Source organism: Kogia breviceps, chromosome 3 (assembly GCF_026419965.1).
Source record: "Kogia breviceps isolate mKogBre1 chromosome 3, mKogBre1 haplotype 1, whole genome shotgun sequence".
Lineage (NCBI taxonomy): Eukaryota > Metazoa > Chordata > Mammalia > Artiodactyla > Physeteridae > Kogia > Kogia breviceps.
The window spans coordinates 155480334-155499194 of NC_081312.1; the positions used below are offsets into that span (position 1 = coordinate 155480334).

Genomic DNA, 18861 nt, shown 5'->3' on the forward strand with positions numbered 1-18861 from the left:
AGATAGGCTTGTTGGACTTCCCTCGTGGTCCAGTGGTTAAGACTCTGTGCTCCCAATGCAGGGGGCCCGGGTTCGATCACTGGTCAGGGAACTAGATCCTGCATGCTGCAACTAAGAGCCCGTATGCTGCAACTAAAAGATCCCACGTGCTGCAACTAAAGACCCAGCACAGCCAAATTAGTAAATATTAGGGTAGGATTATTGCTCTGAAGGAGTAGAGAGTCTTCAAGAGGAAACAGACATGTGAATAAAGAATTGCTGTGCTTTGAGATATACGGTAAAGGTAAACACCAAAGCTGTAGAAACCTAGCTTAGGGGAGGGGGAATCAGAAGGCTTTCTTTCTATAGGGAGATGTTTGAGAAATATTTTGTAGTACAAGATGAATTTTGTCAGGTGAAGGGACGATAGGGTGGGTGAACATGTGCAGGAATATTTTGGCAAGAGAAGGAAAGACAATTTAAAATGGGTTTTGGAACTCTAGCTCTGGATTTAATCTGGCTCCACTGCGTTTTAGCTGAATATGGCCTTGGACAAGTCCTCTAATCTTTCTGAGCCTCTGGTTGCTTATCTGTAAAAAGGATAATGTCATCCCTGAAGACCTATTGTGAAGGTTAAAGAAGTGTGTTAAGGGATGCATTGACTGCTTTACATATTTTTGATATATCCTTTAGGAAGAGAATATTGGTAGCATTTTTGGAAAATGGGTTGGGGGTGGAAGAATGAGAAAAAAATACATGGAGACCAGTAAGGGGCTTTTGTGATAATTTGGGTGAGAGGTAATAAAGATGTAAACCAGGGCATGGGCAGTGAAGGTGAGGGGAAAAAGCAGGTAAATGGGAGACTATGTAGTGAGAATCAGCAGGACTTGGCAATTAACTGGATGGAGATTAGAGAGTACTGGAAAAGGGGAGTCACCTATATTTCAAACTTTAGAGCTGGGGATAAAGGGTTTTGAACATTACTAGGCACAAGGAAGGTAAGAGTTGGAGCAGATTTCGGAGGGGCATGGGGACAATAAAGATGAGCTCAGTTTGGTTTCTTTGTCTATAGTAGATTAGAATTAAAAAACTCCAGGTGGGAATAGTAGCCATATAGAGACAGAACCACTGATATCAGTAGATTGACAACTGAGAGCTGGCATCAGAGAGAGAAAAATTCAAAAGCAGACCCATGACTCCCAGTAATAAACACATTTTACTCCATACAAATAAATGTACTCATATAAGAAATCTGTTTCACAACCAGGTGTTTGACAACTCTTACTATATATAACGAACTTTAATATTTTCTATTTCATTTGCTGATTGTAACCCACTGTTGACTTCATGACCAACCAATGGATCAAGTCCCCAAATATCAACATACTGGGACTAGAACAGTGTTTTGCCATAGTGCATGTTCAATACAGTAAAGGTATTAAATGATGCCTTTCTCCCAATAATTAAAAAAAAAGGCAAATTTATTCTTATTGACATAGCACTTTTTTAATAATTTAGAAGTTTATCAGAAAAGTAATGTATGGTAAAGAAATTATACTTTATGCCATATCTTGACTCCTCAACAAATAAGATGAGGAAATTAGTGCCAAGTACTCATTTTGTTTTCCATTCTATCTGCCAGTTTCTGACACCTGTATCATTATATTTACATTGCCAAGTTTTTAAAATATTTGTGCTCTGTTCTGTAACTATAATGAGTCTACTGAGCATTTTCTGTGCCTGATTTCCAAACTTGAAATTCAAGTAAATAGTATTTACAGTGTTGTGGTTATATACGTAGTGTTTACTACAGAACCAAATTATATCATTGAATGTGTAAGAAATGGATATACAATTCAATGTCACTAGATGTGTGTGGCTAGGAGGGGAATATTTCAAGTGTTAATATCAAATACTTTCTTTTTTCTTATGCTTTATAATTGCTCGAAATTATGGTGTTCTTAATTTTCCTATTTGGAGTATAAATTTCTAATTTAGCTCTCTGTTCAAGTTTCCGATTGCCTTTGTTTTTCCTTTTTGGCAAAATAAGAATATGCCTTATCAATAGATTCTTTTTCATTTTGTCTGTTAAAATAAATCCACTTTCTTCATGAAAGCACTCTAGTCCACTCTAGTCCTCTGGTCTGGTCTACTTTGAGTCTGTTCTATAGCCATTGCCCTGGGGTTCCTCTTTCTCTGCTTTTAAGTTAGGGCTGTTTCTTGAATCCAGTATCTTCTCTCTTAGAACTCTTCCTTCCTTCTTCTTTTTCTTTATTTATTTTTGGCTGTGTTGGGTCTTCGTTGCTGGGTGCAGGCTTTCTCTAGTTGCAGTGAGTGGGGGCTACTCTTTGTTGGGGTGCACGGGCTTCTCATTGCGGGGGCTTCTCTTGTTGCAGAGCATAGGCTCTAGGTGCGTCGGCTTCAGTAGTTGTGGCATGTGGGCTCAATAGTTGTGGCTTGCAGGCTCTAGAGCGCAGGCTCAGTAGTTGTGGCATGCAGGCTCAGTAGTTGTGGCTCACAAGCTCTAGAGCGCAGGCTCAGTAGTTGTGCGCATGGGCTTAGTTGCTCTGCGGCATGTGGGATCTTCCCGGACCAGGGCTTGAACCCGTCTCCCCTGCATTGGCAGGTGGATTCTTAACCCCTGCGCCACCAGGGAAGCCCCTTTTTTTGTTGTTGTTATCTTATTAGATTGTATTCTCAGGTAACTTTTTTGGGGAGAAAATATCTATGAGGGTAAACTTTTTAATACTTTATACATTAGGAAATGTTTCTACCTGATTGAGAGTTTGAATTTCAAGTTTAAAATTATTTTTCCTTGTTCTGCTCAGCATTCATGACCTCCATTCAATCTGAAGACTGGTATCTTTACCTATTATGTCTTTGATTACTTCTTTTCCTTTCTGCAATTCCTATTAATCAAATAGTAAAAATCCTAGATTGATCTTCTATGTCTCTTAACATTTTTTCTCATTTCCCCCACGTCTTTGTCTTTTTCCCCTACTTGAGGCTTTCTCCTGAATTGGTTTGTTTTTTTTTTTTTTTTTTTTTTGTGTGTGTGTGTGGTACGTGACCCTCTCACTGTTGTGGCCTCTCCCGTTGCGGAACACAGGCTCCGGACGCGCAGGCTCAGCGGCCACGGCTCATGGGCCCAGCCGCTCCGCGGCATGTGGGATCTTCCCGGACCAGGCCACAAACCCGCGTCCTCTGCATCGGCAGGCGGACTCTCAACCATTGCGCCACCAGGGAAGCCCAAATTGTTTTAATTTTGGTAATCTTAATTTTAATTTCCAGGTATTTTTAAATTCTCCTATTGCTTTCTTTCCAAAGCAGCCTATTGTTGTTTTATAGATGCAACTATCTTCTTGAACTTGTCTGAGAAAACTAATTAGAAATTTTAAAAATCCATGTTCTCTGAATTATAATTATCTCACTTTCCTACTGGATCACTCCCCCGACCTCCTCTTTTATTTTCATTTATTTATTTATTTATTTTTATTGGAGTATAGTTGCTTTACACTGCTGTGTCAGTTTCTGCTGTACAGCTCAGTGAATCAGCCATACTTATACATATATCCTCTTTTTTGGATTTCCTTCCCATTTAGGTCACCACAGAGCATTGAGTAAAGTTCCCTGTGCTATATAGTAGGTTCTCCTTAGTTATCTGTTTCATACATAGTAGTGTATATATGTCAATCCCAATCTCCCAATTCCTCCCACCCCCTCCCCCTTTCCCCCTTGGTATCCATATGTTTGTTCTCTACATCTGTGTCTCTGTTTCTGCTTTGCAAATAGGTTCATCTGTACCATTTTTATAGATTCCACATATATGCATTAATTTGTTTTTCTCTTTTTGCCTTACTTTGTATGACAGTCTCTAGGTCCATCCACGTCTCTGCAAATGGCACAATTTCATTCCTTTTTACAACTGAGTAATATTCCATTGTATGTATGTACCACATCTTTTTTATCCATTCCTCTGTTGATGGACATTTAGGTTGCTTCCATGTCCTGGCTATTGTAAATAGTGCTGCAATGAACATTGGGGTGCAAGTGTCTTTTTGAATTATGGTTTTCTCTGGGTATATGCCCAGGAGTGGGACTGCTGGATCATATGGTAGTTCTGTTTTTAGTTTTTTAAGGTACTGTTCTCCATAGTGGCTGTATCAATTCCCCCTTTAAAAAATCCTTCTAGTTTGTGTTTTGGCTTTCTAAAATGTTTGATGAACCGTTACTGTCTGTACATATTTATGAATGAAGGTGTGATAGCTAATGGGGATTTCCTTTGCTTTTTTAGTCACTTTGGAATTCCATGGGAAGAATGGATTCTGTCTGACCTACATCCATGTTCCTAAGTGTTGTGATCTGCTGCTCTTTTGTCTGTAAATACTGTCCCATCTACTCTGTCTTGCAGAAACTAGTCAAATCTCTATCCTCTTGTTATCAGTGCTATCATGGCTTTCTTTTTTGTGTGCTTTTTTACTGTCATATAAATGAGATTTGAGGAAGAAAGAAAGATAAGTGTGTATACATAGTCTCACACTGAATTTTAACTGATGTTTATTACTGCTTATTCAGCTTCTGATTTTCTGTGTTCTGCTTCAAACAGAACAAGATAGACATTTAACTTTCCCAGAAAGTACTTGGGTGCCAAAAGCCTCAGATCTGCCCAACGTCTGGGTTTCACAGTTCCATTTGCTTTGCCTACTTCAGGCCTAATAACAGCTATGTAACTGCTCAGAAAGGTAGAGTTAACTTCCTTCCTTAGCACTGGTTTGCTGTGCTCTATCTACTTAACTCCTGTGTCCCTTTTTTTTAGGAATAACTTGACTTTATGTGCCTGTGTCTTTCTGGCACTCATATTTATGTCACTTTAAAAAAAAATAGGGACTTCCCTGGTGGCGCAGTGGTTGAGAGTCCGCCTGCCAATGCAGGGGACACGGGTTCGTGCCCCAGTCCGGGAGGATCCCACATGCTGCGGAGCGGCTGGGCCCGTGAGCCATGGCTGCTGAGCCTGCACGTCCGGAGCCTGTGCTCCACAGCAGGAGAGGCCACAACGGTGAGAGGCCTGCGTACCGCAAATTAAAAAACAAAAAAAATTATTTATTTATTTTTGGCTGTGTTGGGTCTTCGTTGCTGCATGCGGGCTTTCTCTAGTTGTGGCGAGCTGGGGCTACTCTTTGTTGCGTTGCGTGGGCTTCTCATTGCGGTGGCTTCTCTTATTGTGGAGCACAGGCTCTAGGCACACGAGCTTCGGTAGTTGTGGCACATGGGGTCAGTAGTTGTGGCTCACAGGCTCTAGAGCACAGGCTCCGTAGTTGTGGTGCATGGGCTTACTTGCTCTGTGGCATGTGGGATCTTCCCGGACTAGGGCTCGAACCTGTGTCCCCTTCATTGACAGGCGGATTCTTAACCACTGCACCACCAGGAAAGCCCTATAAGTCACTTCTGCCCTGACTTTTCCTTCTTAGCTTGGAGAACGGAGAAGAACAGAAAAGGAAGAAAACAAAAGGGAACTAAGAGCTAACTTCTGAGACTGGGGTAGTTCTGAGATTATTAAAATTTCTAATGTGAGCAAAGCTCAGCCCGTTTCTTCTGCCTCATGAATGATTAAACTGAGTACAAAGGGGGTACTTTCCCTGGCTGTCCAGTGGTTAAGACTCCATGCTTCCACTGCAGGGGGCACGGGTCCAATCCCTAGGCGGGGAACTAAGATCACGCACGCCAGTACGGCCAAAAAATTAATTAATTAATTAATTAAACTGAGTACGAAAGGATGCTTTCCCCAAGGTGCACCTTCTTTACAACATGGCACTTGCTTTTAGAGGGCCTTTGCCTCTCCAGTATCCCCCGACCTTCCATCTTTGTGAACATTTTAACATTCATTTGAACAGAAGAGCTTATAGCAGATGGGACGGAGGTGGGTAGAGCTAAGAGAACTGTATGGCATGTTTTCTGCCACAGGGAGTTTACAGACTGGCCAGGATGCTACATTTAGGGCACACCAAACAATTAATAATCAACTTATGACAACACATAATTGTTAGGTTGTATAGTGACTCTAAACATAGTAAGGGTTCTCTAGGAGTCAGGAAAAGTTTGGCTTTAAGTTGGGCTTAAATGGGTAGAATTTGGCAGGAGAGAAGGCTGACCATCCAGGGAGTAAAGAAGCTTGTGAGAGGTTCAGAGTTAAAATAAAGAAGAGACTCTCAGGGAAATGGGTGACAGGATTGAAGTCTGCTAGAACGGGTAGGTGGGGGTCAAGCTTGGAATTCTCGATTCAGACAGCAGGGCCTCACAGTAACTTTAAAAAATTTTTTTTAAAGAAGATGTTGGGGGTAGGAGTTAATTAATTAATTAATATATTTTTGCATGTTGGGTCTTCATTTCTGTGCGAGGGCTTTCTCTAGTTGTGGCAAGCGGGGGCCACTCTTCATCGCGGTGCGCGGGCCTCTCACTATCGCGGCCTCTCTTGTTGCGGAGCACAGGCTCCCGACGCACAGGCTCAGTAGTTGTGGCTCACGGGCCTAGTTGCTCCGTGGCATGTGAGATCCTCCCAGACCAGGGCTCGAACCCATGTCCCCTGCATTAGCAGGCAGATTCTCAACCACTGTGCCACCAGGGAAGCCCCTCACAGCGACTGTTTAATGAATTGTCACACCTGCCAGAGTAGGTGTGCCAGAGAGGTGTAAAGGGATCAGAGAAGTAAGTGTTGGGTCCAGAAGTTAAAGTCAGGCTTCAGGATGCAGTATTATTTGACCTATTATATACCACTCTGCTGTTTTTGTTTGTTTGTTTTTGGATAAAGAGGTTGGAGAAGGCTGAGAGAGAAGGGAGAAAGTGTTAAAACTGTTAAGGGGAGCCACTAGTTTTTAAAAGTATAACCTTGGAAATTATAACTGTCATCATTTCCCATTTAGGTGTTTACCCATAGTCAGTATCAAAAGTCCAAAAGAATCTCCATCTTTCTGAGCATGCAAGATGAAATTGAGACAGAAGAGATCATCAAGGACATTTTCCAACAAGGCAAAACCTGCTTTATCCCACGGTACCAGTTCCAGAGCAATCACATGGATATGGTGAAATTAGCATCGCCTGAGGAAATCTCTTCACTTCCCAAAACATCCTGGAATATTCATCAGCCCAGTGAAGTTGAGGTTCGGGAGGAGGCCTTGTCCACAGGTGAGTGTTATGGTATTAAAATCCACACCTTCGGATGCTCTCAGGCTGTGATAGTTTGTTAGACCTCTGATCCGCTTGTTATGGTTGGGTCAGTGGGGGTCACTTTTCCTACAGGGATGAATTTGTATTTCACTTATATTCCAAGACACCGACCTAACCTAGGTTAGGGTGCGATGCCCTCTGTAAGCTGTGAAGTGTCAACTGTAATGGTGAGGTATTAAGGTACTGTTTCCTTTTCACAGACTCCTGCCCTGACCTTGTGGCTTGGATTATACATTTTCCCTGAATAATATTGCATTTTCCATGGTTTCAGTTATGGTCTGTATGGTAATGAGTACCTTATTATAAATGCTATAAGCATTTATATCTCCAGCTCAGACCTGTCAACTACTTGGGTATCACATGGTCATCTCCAACACAACATGTTCCAAACTGAATCATATTCCCTCATGCCCACTATCCTGTGTTTCTCTTAGTGTATAATACCATCACCACCCTGTTCCCCATGCCAGAAATCTCAAGATCATCCTTGACTCTTCTCTTTCCCTCATGTTCCATGTGTGCATATTGCCGAGTCCTGGTGATTTTACTTACTGAGTTATTTATTGAACCTGTCCACTCCTCTCTAATCCCACTGCTACCACTGCAGTCTAAGCCACCATCTTCCCTTGCTTGGGTTATTATAACAGCCTCCTAACTCTTCTTCCTCTCCTCCCTCTCAATCTATTATCTATGTAGTAATTGAAACAAGATTTCTGAAATGCAAAGCTGACCATTTCTCTCCCCTGTTTAAAGTCTTTCAGTGACTTTCTGCTGCCCTTAGTTTGAATCAAACATTCCTTAACAAGGCTCTTCCTGATTTGGCCTTGCTATTCTTTCCATTTTTACATCTTTCTACTCCCTCACTTTATAGTCTGAGTTTCAGCCACTCTGAATCTCTCCTAGTTTCCCAACCCCATTTTTAAAAAATTGAAATATAGTTGATTGACAATATTGTGTTAGTTTCAGGTGTATAGCAAAATGATTCAGTCATATATATATGTATATTTTCCATTATAGGTTATTATAAGAAATTAAATATAGTTCCCTGTGCTGTACAGTAAATCCTCGTTGCTTATCTATTTTATACATTGTAATTTGTGTCTGTTAATCTCATACTCCTAATTTGTCCACCTTGGTAACCCTAAGTTTGTTTTCTATGTCTGTGAGTCTGTTTCTGTTTTGTACATAGATTCATTTGTATTATTTTTTTAGATTCCACATACAAGTGACATCATATAATATTTGATATTATATCCATCCATGTTGCCACAAATAGCAATGTTTCATTCTTTTTTATGGCCAAGCAGTATTCCATCGTGTGTGTGCGTATGTGTGTGTGTGTGTGTGTGTGTGTGTGTGTGTGTGTGTGTGTGTGTGTATACACACACGTACACCACATCTTCTTAAACCAATCACCTGTTGATGGGCCCTTGGGTTGTTTCTATGTCTTGGCTATTGCAGATAGCTTCTGTGAACACTGGAGTGTATGTATCTTTTCGGATTAGGCCAACCCCATTTTGCTTTTTCTACTGCTGGACCTTTATATGTGCTATTCCCTGGCCAACAGCCACTTGGGAGATTTAATCATTATCAAGCAGTCAAAGAGCTGGAAGCAAAACAAGCTAAGGGTACTATTTTGTACTACGGTACCTCAAACCTGTCTTAGAGATATGTATTTTTTTTTTTTTTTTTTGGTACGCGGGCCTCTCACTGCTGTGGCCTCTCCCGATGCGGAGCACAGGCTCCGGACGCGCAGGCTCAGCGGCCATGGCTTACGGGCCCAGCCGCTCCGCGGCACGTGGGATCTTCCCGGACCGGGGCACGAACCCGTGTCCCCTGCATTCGCAGGCGGATTCTCAACCACTGCGCCACCAGGGAAGCCCCAGAGATATGTATTTTTGATTAAGACTTAAATAGCTTCAAAGAAATCACAGTGAAGCTTTATGCAATCTTCTCTCAATTTCTGTTCCTTTTCATTGTTACAACATAACCTATAATCAATATGACAGCATGGGAAGGGACAGAGTCAAGGTCTCATGGTAGTAGGGGGATTATTTACTTTGCTACTTTTTCTCCTGTATTATACAGTCCTGTGCTTTGCTAGATGTTTAGGCACCAAAAGTACACTCAGATCTACCTCCTAGACCAGATGAATGCCAACATTATAAAACATTTTAAGACAATGAAACATAAGGGAATGTAGTGTATCTTGGGAGGTAGCCCAGGCTTATAGATAAGGAAAGATAGGAATTGTAGGCTCTGGCATTGCTCACACTTCATCAACTACTTCTCCAGACTCACCGGCTTATGGGTGGAGCCCAGGGCACTTTCCTAATTCTGGTTGACCATATTAGCAGCTCCTTCCATGCCTGCATCACTCTGTGATGTCCCGGCTAATTGAAATGCTACTTGGTATCCTCCAGTAACCAGTTTCTCCAGAGGCAGCCCATTGTCTTTGTAGAACAGCTCTGCTCCTTGTAGAATATATTCCTTTGGTTGAGCTAAAATGTGTCACCCTGAACCTTCATGCATTAGTTTTATTTCTGTTTAAGTACGATAGTGGGGAAGAATAAGGAAGAAGCATGATCTTTCCTCTTAATTTAGCTGTACGTCCTGGTTAGGATAAACTCAGTTCAAACAAATGAGCTAAATCATTTATATATAGGTTTTAGCACATCATTTGGCACATAGGAGCTATTCAGTAAATCTTAACTATTATTAATTTTAAGGAAAGCAGGATTATTCATTATGCAGTCAACTCAATGCTACCTGAGTGTTTAACATTTTGATAATTTCCAACAAACATTTTCTGAACATCTGCTTTGTATCAGACACTGTATTAGCTCTGGAAAGATAAGGTCCTGGACTTCAAGCTGCTCACACTCTAGCAGGGGAGACAGAAAACATACGTAAGTAGAATGACTATCTCAGCCTATCGTATATATCAAATATAAGTCAAATGAAAAGAATATTAATAATATAGAAGTTCAGGGCTTGGCCCTGAATAGAAAATTTCACTCACAAAACTGCTTGTTCATTTTTTTTCTCCTCCATACCATTTATTCATGCTGTATTTGTGGGACAAGTTGCTTTTTCTCCCCATGTGTTTTTCTTTGCAGATGCTTGCAGTTGGCATTGCAAAGGGTTAGGGAATTATACCTGTAGTTTCTTGCAGTTGCAGCCTGGGAGCTAATGCTCTTTGCTGTTGTTTATAGAATGTTCGATTCACAGTCTCTGCTGTTTGTTATCTCCCAGCATCACATTCTGCACCATGGATTTTTACTCACATCAGCAGTTTAGAATGTGGCATCTTCAGTGCTACAGCATAAATCTAGCTTCGCAGTCTTTGGGACAAGCTGACTAGAGCTCAGATTGTCTCCAGTATAGTTTATGTAGCCTGCTTATCTTTCTGGTTCGCTCACGTTATGGCAGGTTAGAGAAAAGTGAGCTCTGGTGTCCTCAGTTGCAATTATAAGTTCCTAAGCAAAAATTTCACACGGGCTATTTTTGTATTACGTATATAGCAAAATAACAGAAAGGTAAAAGAAGTGGAGGGGCTGCCTCTTTACTGAATTTGTTCTCAAAGTGAGAGGGCTGCTTGGGCAATTAGGTTAGCCAGGAATCTTTCCACTGAAAGGACATAATCTAATTCAACGTGGCTTAAGCAAAAATAGGATTTTATTGGCCCAGAGACTGAAAAATCCACAGAAGGGCTAGCTTTAGATATGGCCAGATCAGAGTCATTAGGATCTACTCTATCTCTGCCTTTTGACTCCACTTTCATCTATATTGGCTTCATTTCTTGGTGCTGCAGGTGGCCGTGGTAGTTCCAGGTTCCACAGCATCCTTACTGTTAGCAGTCCCAGCAGAAAAGAGCAAGTCTGTTTTCTAACGGTCCCAGTAAAGTCCTGGTCTTAACTCTTACTGACCCGAATTGGGTCAAGTGGCCATCCTGAACTCAATCACTGTGGCCAAGGACATGGACGAGGCTTAGTGACCTAGGCCTGGGTCTTACTTGTCCATCCCTGAGCCACTCACTGTAACCAGGGAGAAAGGATGTGTTGACTGACTGGACATGGTCCTGTGACCACCTGTGCGGCCCTACCCAAACAACTGAGCTGAGAGTGGGCTGGGAGTGATTCACCACAGGAAAAAGAAGTACTGTTTCCAGAACAAGGGCAATGGATACTGGACGGTCCAAAAATCAAACTCACCTATGCTGTCAATCACTTCTGAAATTCTATAGGATATAACAGGCTCTTTGCAGTCATAACTTTGTCAGAGCTGATTTTTTATTTTTGATCTTTCTGGAAGCTCTTTAGGAATTCATACCTATGTGTGGGTGCCTGATACATAACTCAAATAAATAAATGATCATAATGAAGACTTTGTAGTCCTCAACCAAAATATTTTACAGTGACTGAATGGGGCAGTGTCAAGGACAGAATCTGTGCACATGACATGTGTAACCTCCCTCTAGGTTGTTCACGATCAGTACTTCTGGGAGGGTTAGGATTGGTTTATTGAAGTCATTCCCATTCAGTTGACCTCCTTTCTTTCTTCAGTAGGTTTGCATGGCACCTGCAAGAATATAGTAAAGAGAGTGGGTATGAATTTCATCAAGGCACTTTGCAGAGTCTTGATATCCTTGATGACAGGGTGGAGAGATTTGGCTTGGATCATAATACTTTATTCAGAAGATATCTCGTGAGTGCTCGTCTGTGGGAGGAGTGATGGGGGATGCAGCGGGGAACAGGGTGGACCTGGTCCCTGCGGTTGTGGAGTTAGCCAGCCTGTTGTCCTCCGGAGGCAGGTCTGTGCCAGCATATCACAGGGCCCTCTCCTTTGTGCTGTCCTCTTCAGCTTTTTGTTGCCACTTAGATGTCCCACTGTCCCCGGATTTCAGCATGTCAAAACTCATTCTTACCATTCTCTTTGTGTTTTTCACAGTTCTGTTAGTAGCCAGTTTATAAACTTAGACTTACGCTTGTCTCTTTTTTACCCATCCAGTTATCAAGTATTACCAGGTTTTTTTTCTTTGTAACGTTTTTATCTCCTGTTTTTCTCTAATTCCAGTTTTGGGGGATCCTTTGTCTACAGTTTTTTTTTTTTTTTTTTTTTTTTTTTTTTTTTTTTTTTTCAGTATGCGGGCCTCTCACTGTTGTGGCCTCTCCCATTGCGGAGCACAGGCTCCGGACGCGCAGGCTCAGCGGCCATGGCTCACGGGCTTAGTTGCTCCACGGCATGTGGGATCTTCCCGGACCAGGGCACGAACCCGTGTCTCCTGCATCGGCAGGCGGATTCTCAACCACTGCGCCACCAGGGAAGCCCTGTCTACAGTTTTGATTCTTCATGTCTGTTCCATTGGAATACACTTCCAGTTGGTTTCCTGGCCATATTGCCTTTCCTAAAGTACCTCTTTTTGTACAGGACATCTACCCTGTTCAGCCCTTTCCCGGTCCCCAGCATAGATCTGTGTGCCTGAGCAGACTGAGGTTCCTGCTAGCTAACTGTTGCCAAGAGAAGGGATACTGGATAAAATTTAAACATTCAGGCCACTGTCTGGGCCGCTCTGTCTTTTTACCTTGGCTCCTTCTTCCTCCTGGTGCAGTTCCTCTGCTTCAGCCAAAGTAGTCTGCTGGAAGACAGTATTTCACAGCAGTCGAGAACCCAGACCTGGGAATCAGATAAGCCTGGATGTGAGTTCTACTTTTGCTACTTTCTAACTATGTGACTTTGGGGAGGTTGTTGAACTCCTCTGAGTGTCAGTCTTGTCACCTGTGAGTGGATGAAGCTACCTCACAGGTCTGTTACGAAGCTTGAATGAAAAGTGCTTGGCATATAGTAGGTGCTCAGTAAAGGGGCTCTTGTTGCTGATGTGGATCCTGTTGTTTTTGCAGTGGTTGAGTTGTCATCTGAGAACACACTATGTTCGTTACTGTGAAATTTGGTTATACCTACTGTTTTTCAAGGCTAGAATGTCTTAGGTGTTCCTTCCAGGTGGTATCTTTTAGTCTCGCGCTTAATGTCATTGCCTTTTGAGTCAGACTGATCTGAATTTGAATCTAGGCTTTACCACTTGGGGAAATTACTCACCATCACAAAGTACACATTTTTCCCTGTGAAATCAGGGATAGTTGCAGTGGCCACTCATTGTGCTATTTAGTGGATAAAGTAAGATGATGTATGTGAAGTTCCTTGTAGTGAACTGGCTCATGTAGTGAGGAATCAAAAATGGCAGTTACTGTCATTAATAAGCTGTTCTCACCTTCTCTAACCCTTCCTTGAATGCCCCCAATCCTCAAGTCCCTTTCTTCTCTAATTCTTAACTCACCCAGCACTTAACATATATCCACCTGTTGTACAAATTCTCCTAGGGGGTATATTTCTTTTCTTTGCTGAGAGACTTTGCGGTATTGTGATTTATAATAAGAAATACATATTTGGTCTTCATCCCAGTTTCTGGCAGAACTCCTAAAATCTTTGGAATTTTCCAAGTACTAAGAGCCATAAAGGTGTCTTGATATTCATAGCACACCCCTTTCAACCAGACCTGAGTTTATGTTGATGTGGTGACTTTGGAAAGCAACCAGGGGAATCAACTTTTGATTAGAGGGTTGGAATTTTCAGTCTCCCCACCGCACTGACTTCTGGGGAGGGGATGAATCAGTGACCAGTGACCAACGATTTAATCAATCATGCCTTTGCTGTGAAGCCTCCATAAAAACCCAAAGGACGGGGTTTGGAGAGCTTCCTGGCTGGCGAGCCTGTGGAGCTGCTGGATGCTGTGTGCCCTTTCCCTGTACCTTCCCTTGTATATCTCCTCCTGAGCTGTATCCCTGTACAGTCAACTGGTAATCTAGTTAGTAAAATGTTTCTCTGAGTCCTGTGAGCTGCTCTAGCAAATTAATCAAGTTAATCCAACCCAAGGAGGAAACCTCCGACGTATAGCCTGTAGGTCAGAAGTACAGGTAACAGCCTGGACTTGCCATTGGCATCTGGCATGGGGGTTGCAGGTAGGGCAGGCAGTCTTGTGGGACTGAGCTCTTACCCTGTAGGATCTGACACTGTCCCCAGGTAGACTGTGTCAGAATTGAGTTGAATTGTAGGACACCCAGCTGGATGTCAGAGAATTGCTTGGTGGTCCAGGAAAAAGCATTGGAGACTTGGATTCTTTATTTTTTAAAATTAATTAATTAATTAATTCTTATTTATTTATTTTTGGCTGCGTTGGGTCTTCATTGCTGCACGCGGGCTTTCTCTAGTTGCAGCAAGCAGGGGCTTCTCCTCGCTGTAGTACGCGGGCCTCAGATTGTCGTGGCTTCTCTTGTTGTGGAGAACGGGCTCTAGGCACACAGGCTTCAGCGGTTGTGGCTCACGGGCTCTAGAGCGCAGGCTCAGTAGTTGTGGCTTGTGGGCTCTAGAGCACAGGCTCACTAGTTGTGGCGCATGGGCTTAGTTGCTCCATAGCATGTGGGATCCTCCTAGACCAGAGCTCGAACCCGTGTACCCTGCATTGGCAGGCAGATTCTTAACCACTGCGCCGTCAGAGAAGCCCCGACTTGGACTGTTTAAGAGCAGAGCCCTTCTCCTAAATCATCTATATTCCTGGTGCCAGCATCATGTTTTTTTTGTTTGTTTTCTTATTTTTAAAAAATATTTTATTTATTTATTTATTTGGTTGCGCCAGGTCTCAGTTATAGCAGGTGGGCTCCTTAGTTGCGGCTGGCGGGCTCCTTTGTTGGGGCTTGCTGACTCCTTAGTTGTGGCATGCAAACTCTTAGTTGCAGCATGCATGTGGTATCTAGTTCCCTGACTAGGGATCAAACCCGTGCCCCCTGCATTGGGAGTGCAGAGTCTTAACCACTGCGCCACCAGGGAAGTCCCCCAGCATCATGTTGTTCACATCAGACTTTCAGTGAAAGTGTCTTGAGGTAAAGCCAACACTACTATGACTTCAAAGAGTGCTTATATAAATTTATGGATGATCAATATTTTATAGTCATTAAAGGAAAGCTGGATTTAAAAAATAATAAGCATCTACCTAGGCACACTTTAAAAAGTATATCAGAAATAGTTGTTTTATAAGATGCTGTGACACTTTTATTTGGTATTTGGAAATAAAGTGTTCACATTAGAACTGGGCTGGAATAACCTTGCAATTGATCATCTCCCAGCACTCGCTTTGGGGAAGCTGTAGAGTTAAGATCCAGGTGGAATGTTGTACCTGCCGTGTTTGCCGTGTGCTGTTGTACCTGGGCTGGGAGCTATGAGTTGGTGCATAGGCCTTGGGTCTCTAAGTCTTGATCCTTGTAAAAAACTGGTAGGAACTCACAGGTCTCAAGGGGACCTGCACACACCTTGACTCTTGATGCACCGCATGTGGATGAGGGAGCAAAAGAAGCTGCATGCTGGGGTAGCTCCTGGGCCCAGGAGGTGGTGGAGATGCTGCTCTGTGTCCTTCTATAATGCCAAGTACGCACAGTCATACCTAGACTGAAGTCTGTCGTGTCTCCTGAGTCAGAGCGCCCGATGAAACGTGTAAGAGCCTCTGGGTCCCTGCTGCGTTCATAATCCAGTCTCTGGGCATTAACTTATCATGTTCTTCTGCACACTCCACAGGCCTTCTCAGGAGTTTTGGGTGACCTCTCCCTCGGGACAGTTGAGAACGTTGCCTTCAGAGTTAGGCACTGGGGGAGGTGGAGCAAACACTAATGGCCCTCGTTCCATCTTCCTTGCATTCAGAGGGGATCATTGAAGCCCTCGGAGGTCAAGTGACTTCCCCAAGGACATACAGGCAGTTAATAACAGTGCAGTGGTCACCCAGTTCTCCTGTTTTCCACTCTAGTGCCCTTTGAAGTGCCATTTCTTTTCTTAACACCTCATTCATTAATGTTGCTTTACCACCTGGATTTTCCTTCTCTCCTGACAGTATACTGCACCAGAGCCATTATTCACGGAACAGGTACTGTTGGTAATTGTATGCATGGGAACATCATCATATTTTCCCAAGGAAGAACTTGTGCTAAGTCACATGTATCTAAAAGTACAGTGGTTGTGAAGTTAAGCTTTTTTTTCAGTCATTTTATATTCAAATAAATGCAGGAAGAACAGCCTAGGCTTTCACTTGTAACAGGGCCTTTCATATGAATGATAAGTGTACACGTGGTAGGCTTCTGTGGAGCTGTTCCAGGATTGTCTATTTTATCTTTTGCAGCAGCAACTTCAGACTATATTCTCATTTCCGCGAGTGGTAGTTTACTTTTTGTTAACTCCCAGCCCATTAAGATGAAAAGATACTTCCTTAGGGATTATGGCCTGTTATTCTTGCCAAGATGTGTTAGCCTGCCAAATGTTCTATTCAAACATAGTGATTCGTTGAATGTACTATGGAACACTTAAGTGTCATTAAAAGGACTAACCTAGGTGACTTAAAACTCTCTACCTATAGAACTTAAGGTGTTTAAACTCCTTTTCCAATTCAGTTTTAATTTTATTACCTTTAATCAAGACATTAAAATGTCTATTAGGTTTATGTATGTTTCTGTATATGTTAAATTGAGAAAAGAGGCAGAATTTTAAAAAATATTTATTTATTTATTTGGTTGCGCTAGGTCTTAGTTGCGGCACATGGGCTCCTTAGTTGTGGCTCGCAGGCTCCTTAGTTGTAGCATGTGAACTCTCTGTTGTGGCATGCATGTGGGATCTAGTTCCCTGACCAGGGATCGAACCTGGGCCCCCTGCATTGAGAGCAGGGAGTCTTATCCACTGTGCCGCCAAGGAAGTCCCGAGGCAGAATTTTTTTTTTTTTTGCAGTACTCGGGCCTCTCATTGTTGTGGCCTCTCCCGTTGTGGAGCACAAGCTCCGGACGCGCAGGCTCAGCGGCCATGGCTCACGGGCCCAGCCACTCCACGGCATGTGGGATCTTCCCGGACCCGGGCACGAACCCGTATCCCCTGCATCGGCAGGCAGACTCTCAACCACTGCGCCACCAGGGAAGCCCCCGAGGCAGAATTTTTAAGAGGAGTTTGAATTAGAAAAAAATAAGTTGTTTTTAGTTTCGTTTTCTGATCCTTAAACCTCAGGTCAGAGTGGTGAAAACTGGTTTGTAAATAAATACTACCACGGGTGTCTGTGCCCCACTCCTGCTCCCTTCATCAGCAAGTCCTCTCTCCTTTTCTCTCACTCCATCCTCAAGGGTTAATGGAACAGTTTTGGGGCTGTTGATGTCCTTTTTTAAAAATATATAAATTTATTTATTTATTTATTTTTGGCTGCGTTGGGTCTTCATTGCTGCACACAGGCCTTTTCTAGCTGTGATGAGTGGGGGCTACTCTTCGTTGCGGTGCACGGGCTTCTCATTGCGACGGCTTCTCTTGTTGTGGAGCATGGGCTCTAGGTGTGCGAGCTTCAGTAGTTGTGGCTCACGGGCTTCAGTAGTTGTGGCTCGTGGGCTCTGGAGCGCAGGCTCAGTAGTTGTGGTGCATGGGTTTAGTTCCTCTGTGGCATGTGGGATATTCCAGGACCAGGGATCGAGCCTGTGTCCCCTTCATTGGCAGGCGGATTCTTAACCACTGTGCCACCAGGGAAGCATGAGGCTGTTGATGTCTTAGAGAATGTCTAACCATAGGTTAGGCATAGCCTCCATCTTATCCATCTGTTTTATGGGCAGGAGCCCAGAGGATCTCTTTCCTCGAATGCCTTTTGCTGTGAAAACAGCCCTTTACAATTCTTCATTAAAGCATTCTGAGGGGACTTCCCTGGCGGTCCAGTGGTTAAAACTTCGCCTTCCAGTGCAGGGGCTGTGGGTTTGATCCCTGGTTGGGGAGCTAAGATCTCACATGCCTCGTGGCCAAAAAACCCAGAATATAAAACAGAAGCAATAGTGTAACAAATTCAATAAAGACTTTAAAAATGGTCCACATCAAAAAAAAAAAAAAAAAGCATTTTGAAAGCCCACAAGACTGGGATGTTTCTTTATGATGAATTATAACCTGTTCTTCTTTCCAGGGAAGTGACTTAGGGAATTTTCTCCATTGAAAAATGAAGACAAGAGATGATTTCAAGGAAGCTGGGCCAGTAAAGTGAAATGAAGTTCTGCCTTTGTCCACTTGGCAAATGTCAGGGCTGAATCTATCTTAGGTTATTGTGCTGACCTCCTAACTGGCCACCCCTGTCCAAACACTTGACTTCTCTGTCTCACGTTCCTGCCAAAGTGACCTTAAAACTCACCTGGATTGTATCACTCCACCACTTGAAAACTTTGTCTTCATTGCCTAGCAAATAAGCACAGATTGAGTAGCAAGATTCAAGGAAGAGGAAAAGAGGTGTGTGTGTGTGTGTGTGTGTGTGTGTGTTCTTTTCTGGGGAGGTTTTTCTGTCTTTGTTCTTCTAGTTCCCTCAACCTGAAATGCCCATCTTCTTTGTCTGACTTCTGGAATCTTAATCATCCTTTAAGTCTCCTTAGCTTCCTCAGTCAGATTTAAACATTTCTTCCTTTGTATTTCTACCTATGTTATGACACTTCAATGTGCTTTGTGTTGTTGAATTGGCTCTATTACATCCCATGCTTGTAATTTCAAAGGTGTTTTTTTTACCTTAATATTTGCAGGAATTGGGAGCCCACCACTTAAGAGGGAAGCCCATTCCACTTTAGGCTG

General features: G+C 43.0%; 1 protein-coding gene across 11 annotated transcripts in view; it reads left to right on the plus strand.

Moving 5' to 3' along the window:
• Window positions 1–18861, plus strand: part of MTHFS (methenyltetrahydrofolate synthetase) — a 344713-nt gene that overhangs the window by 1944 nt on the left and 323908 nt on the right. For all 11 annotated transcript variants that reach the window (XR_010839852.1, XR_010839853.1, XR_010839850.1 and 8 more), the window contains exon 2: window positions 6897–7158. Coding sequence is in view for 5 of the 11 variants with exons in the window: in XM_067030071.1 (XP_066886172.1) it covers window positions 6897–7158 (262 nt within the window). In the remaining 6 variants the exon portion in view is untranslated. The remainder of the gene's footprint in view (window positions 1–6896; window positions 7159–18861) is intronic.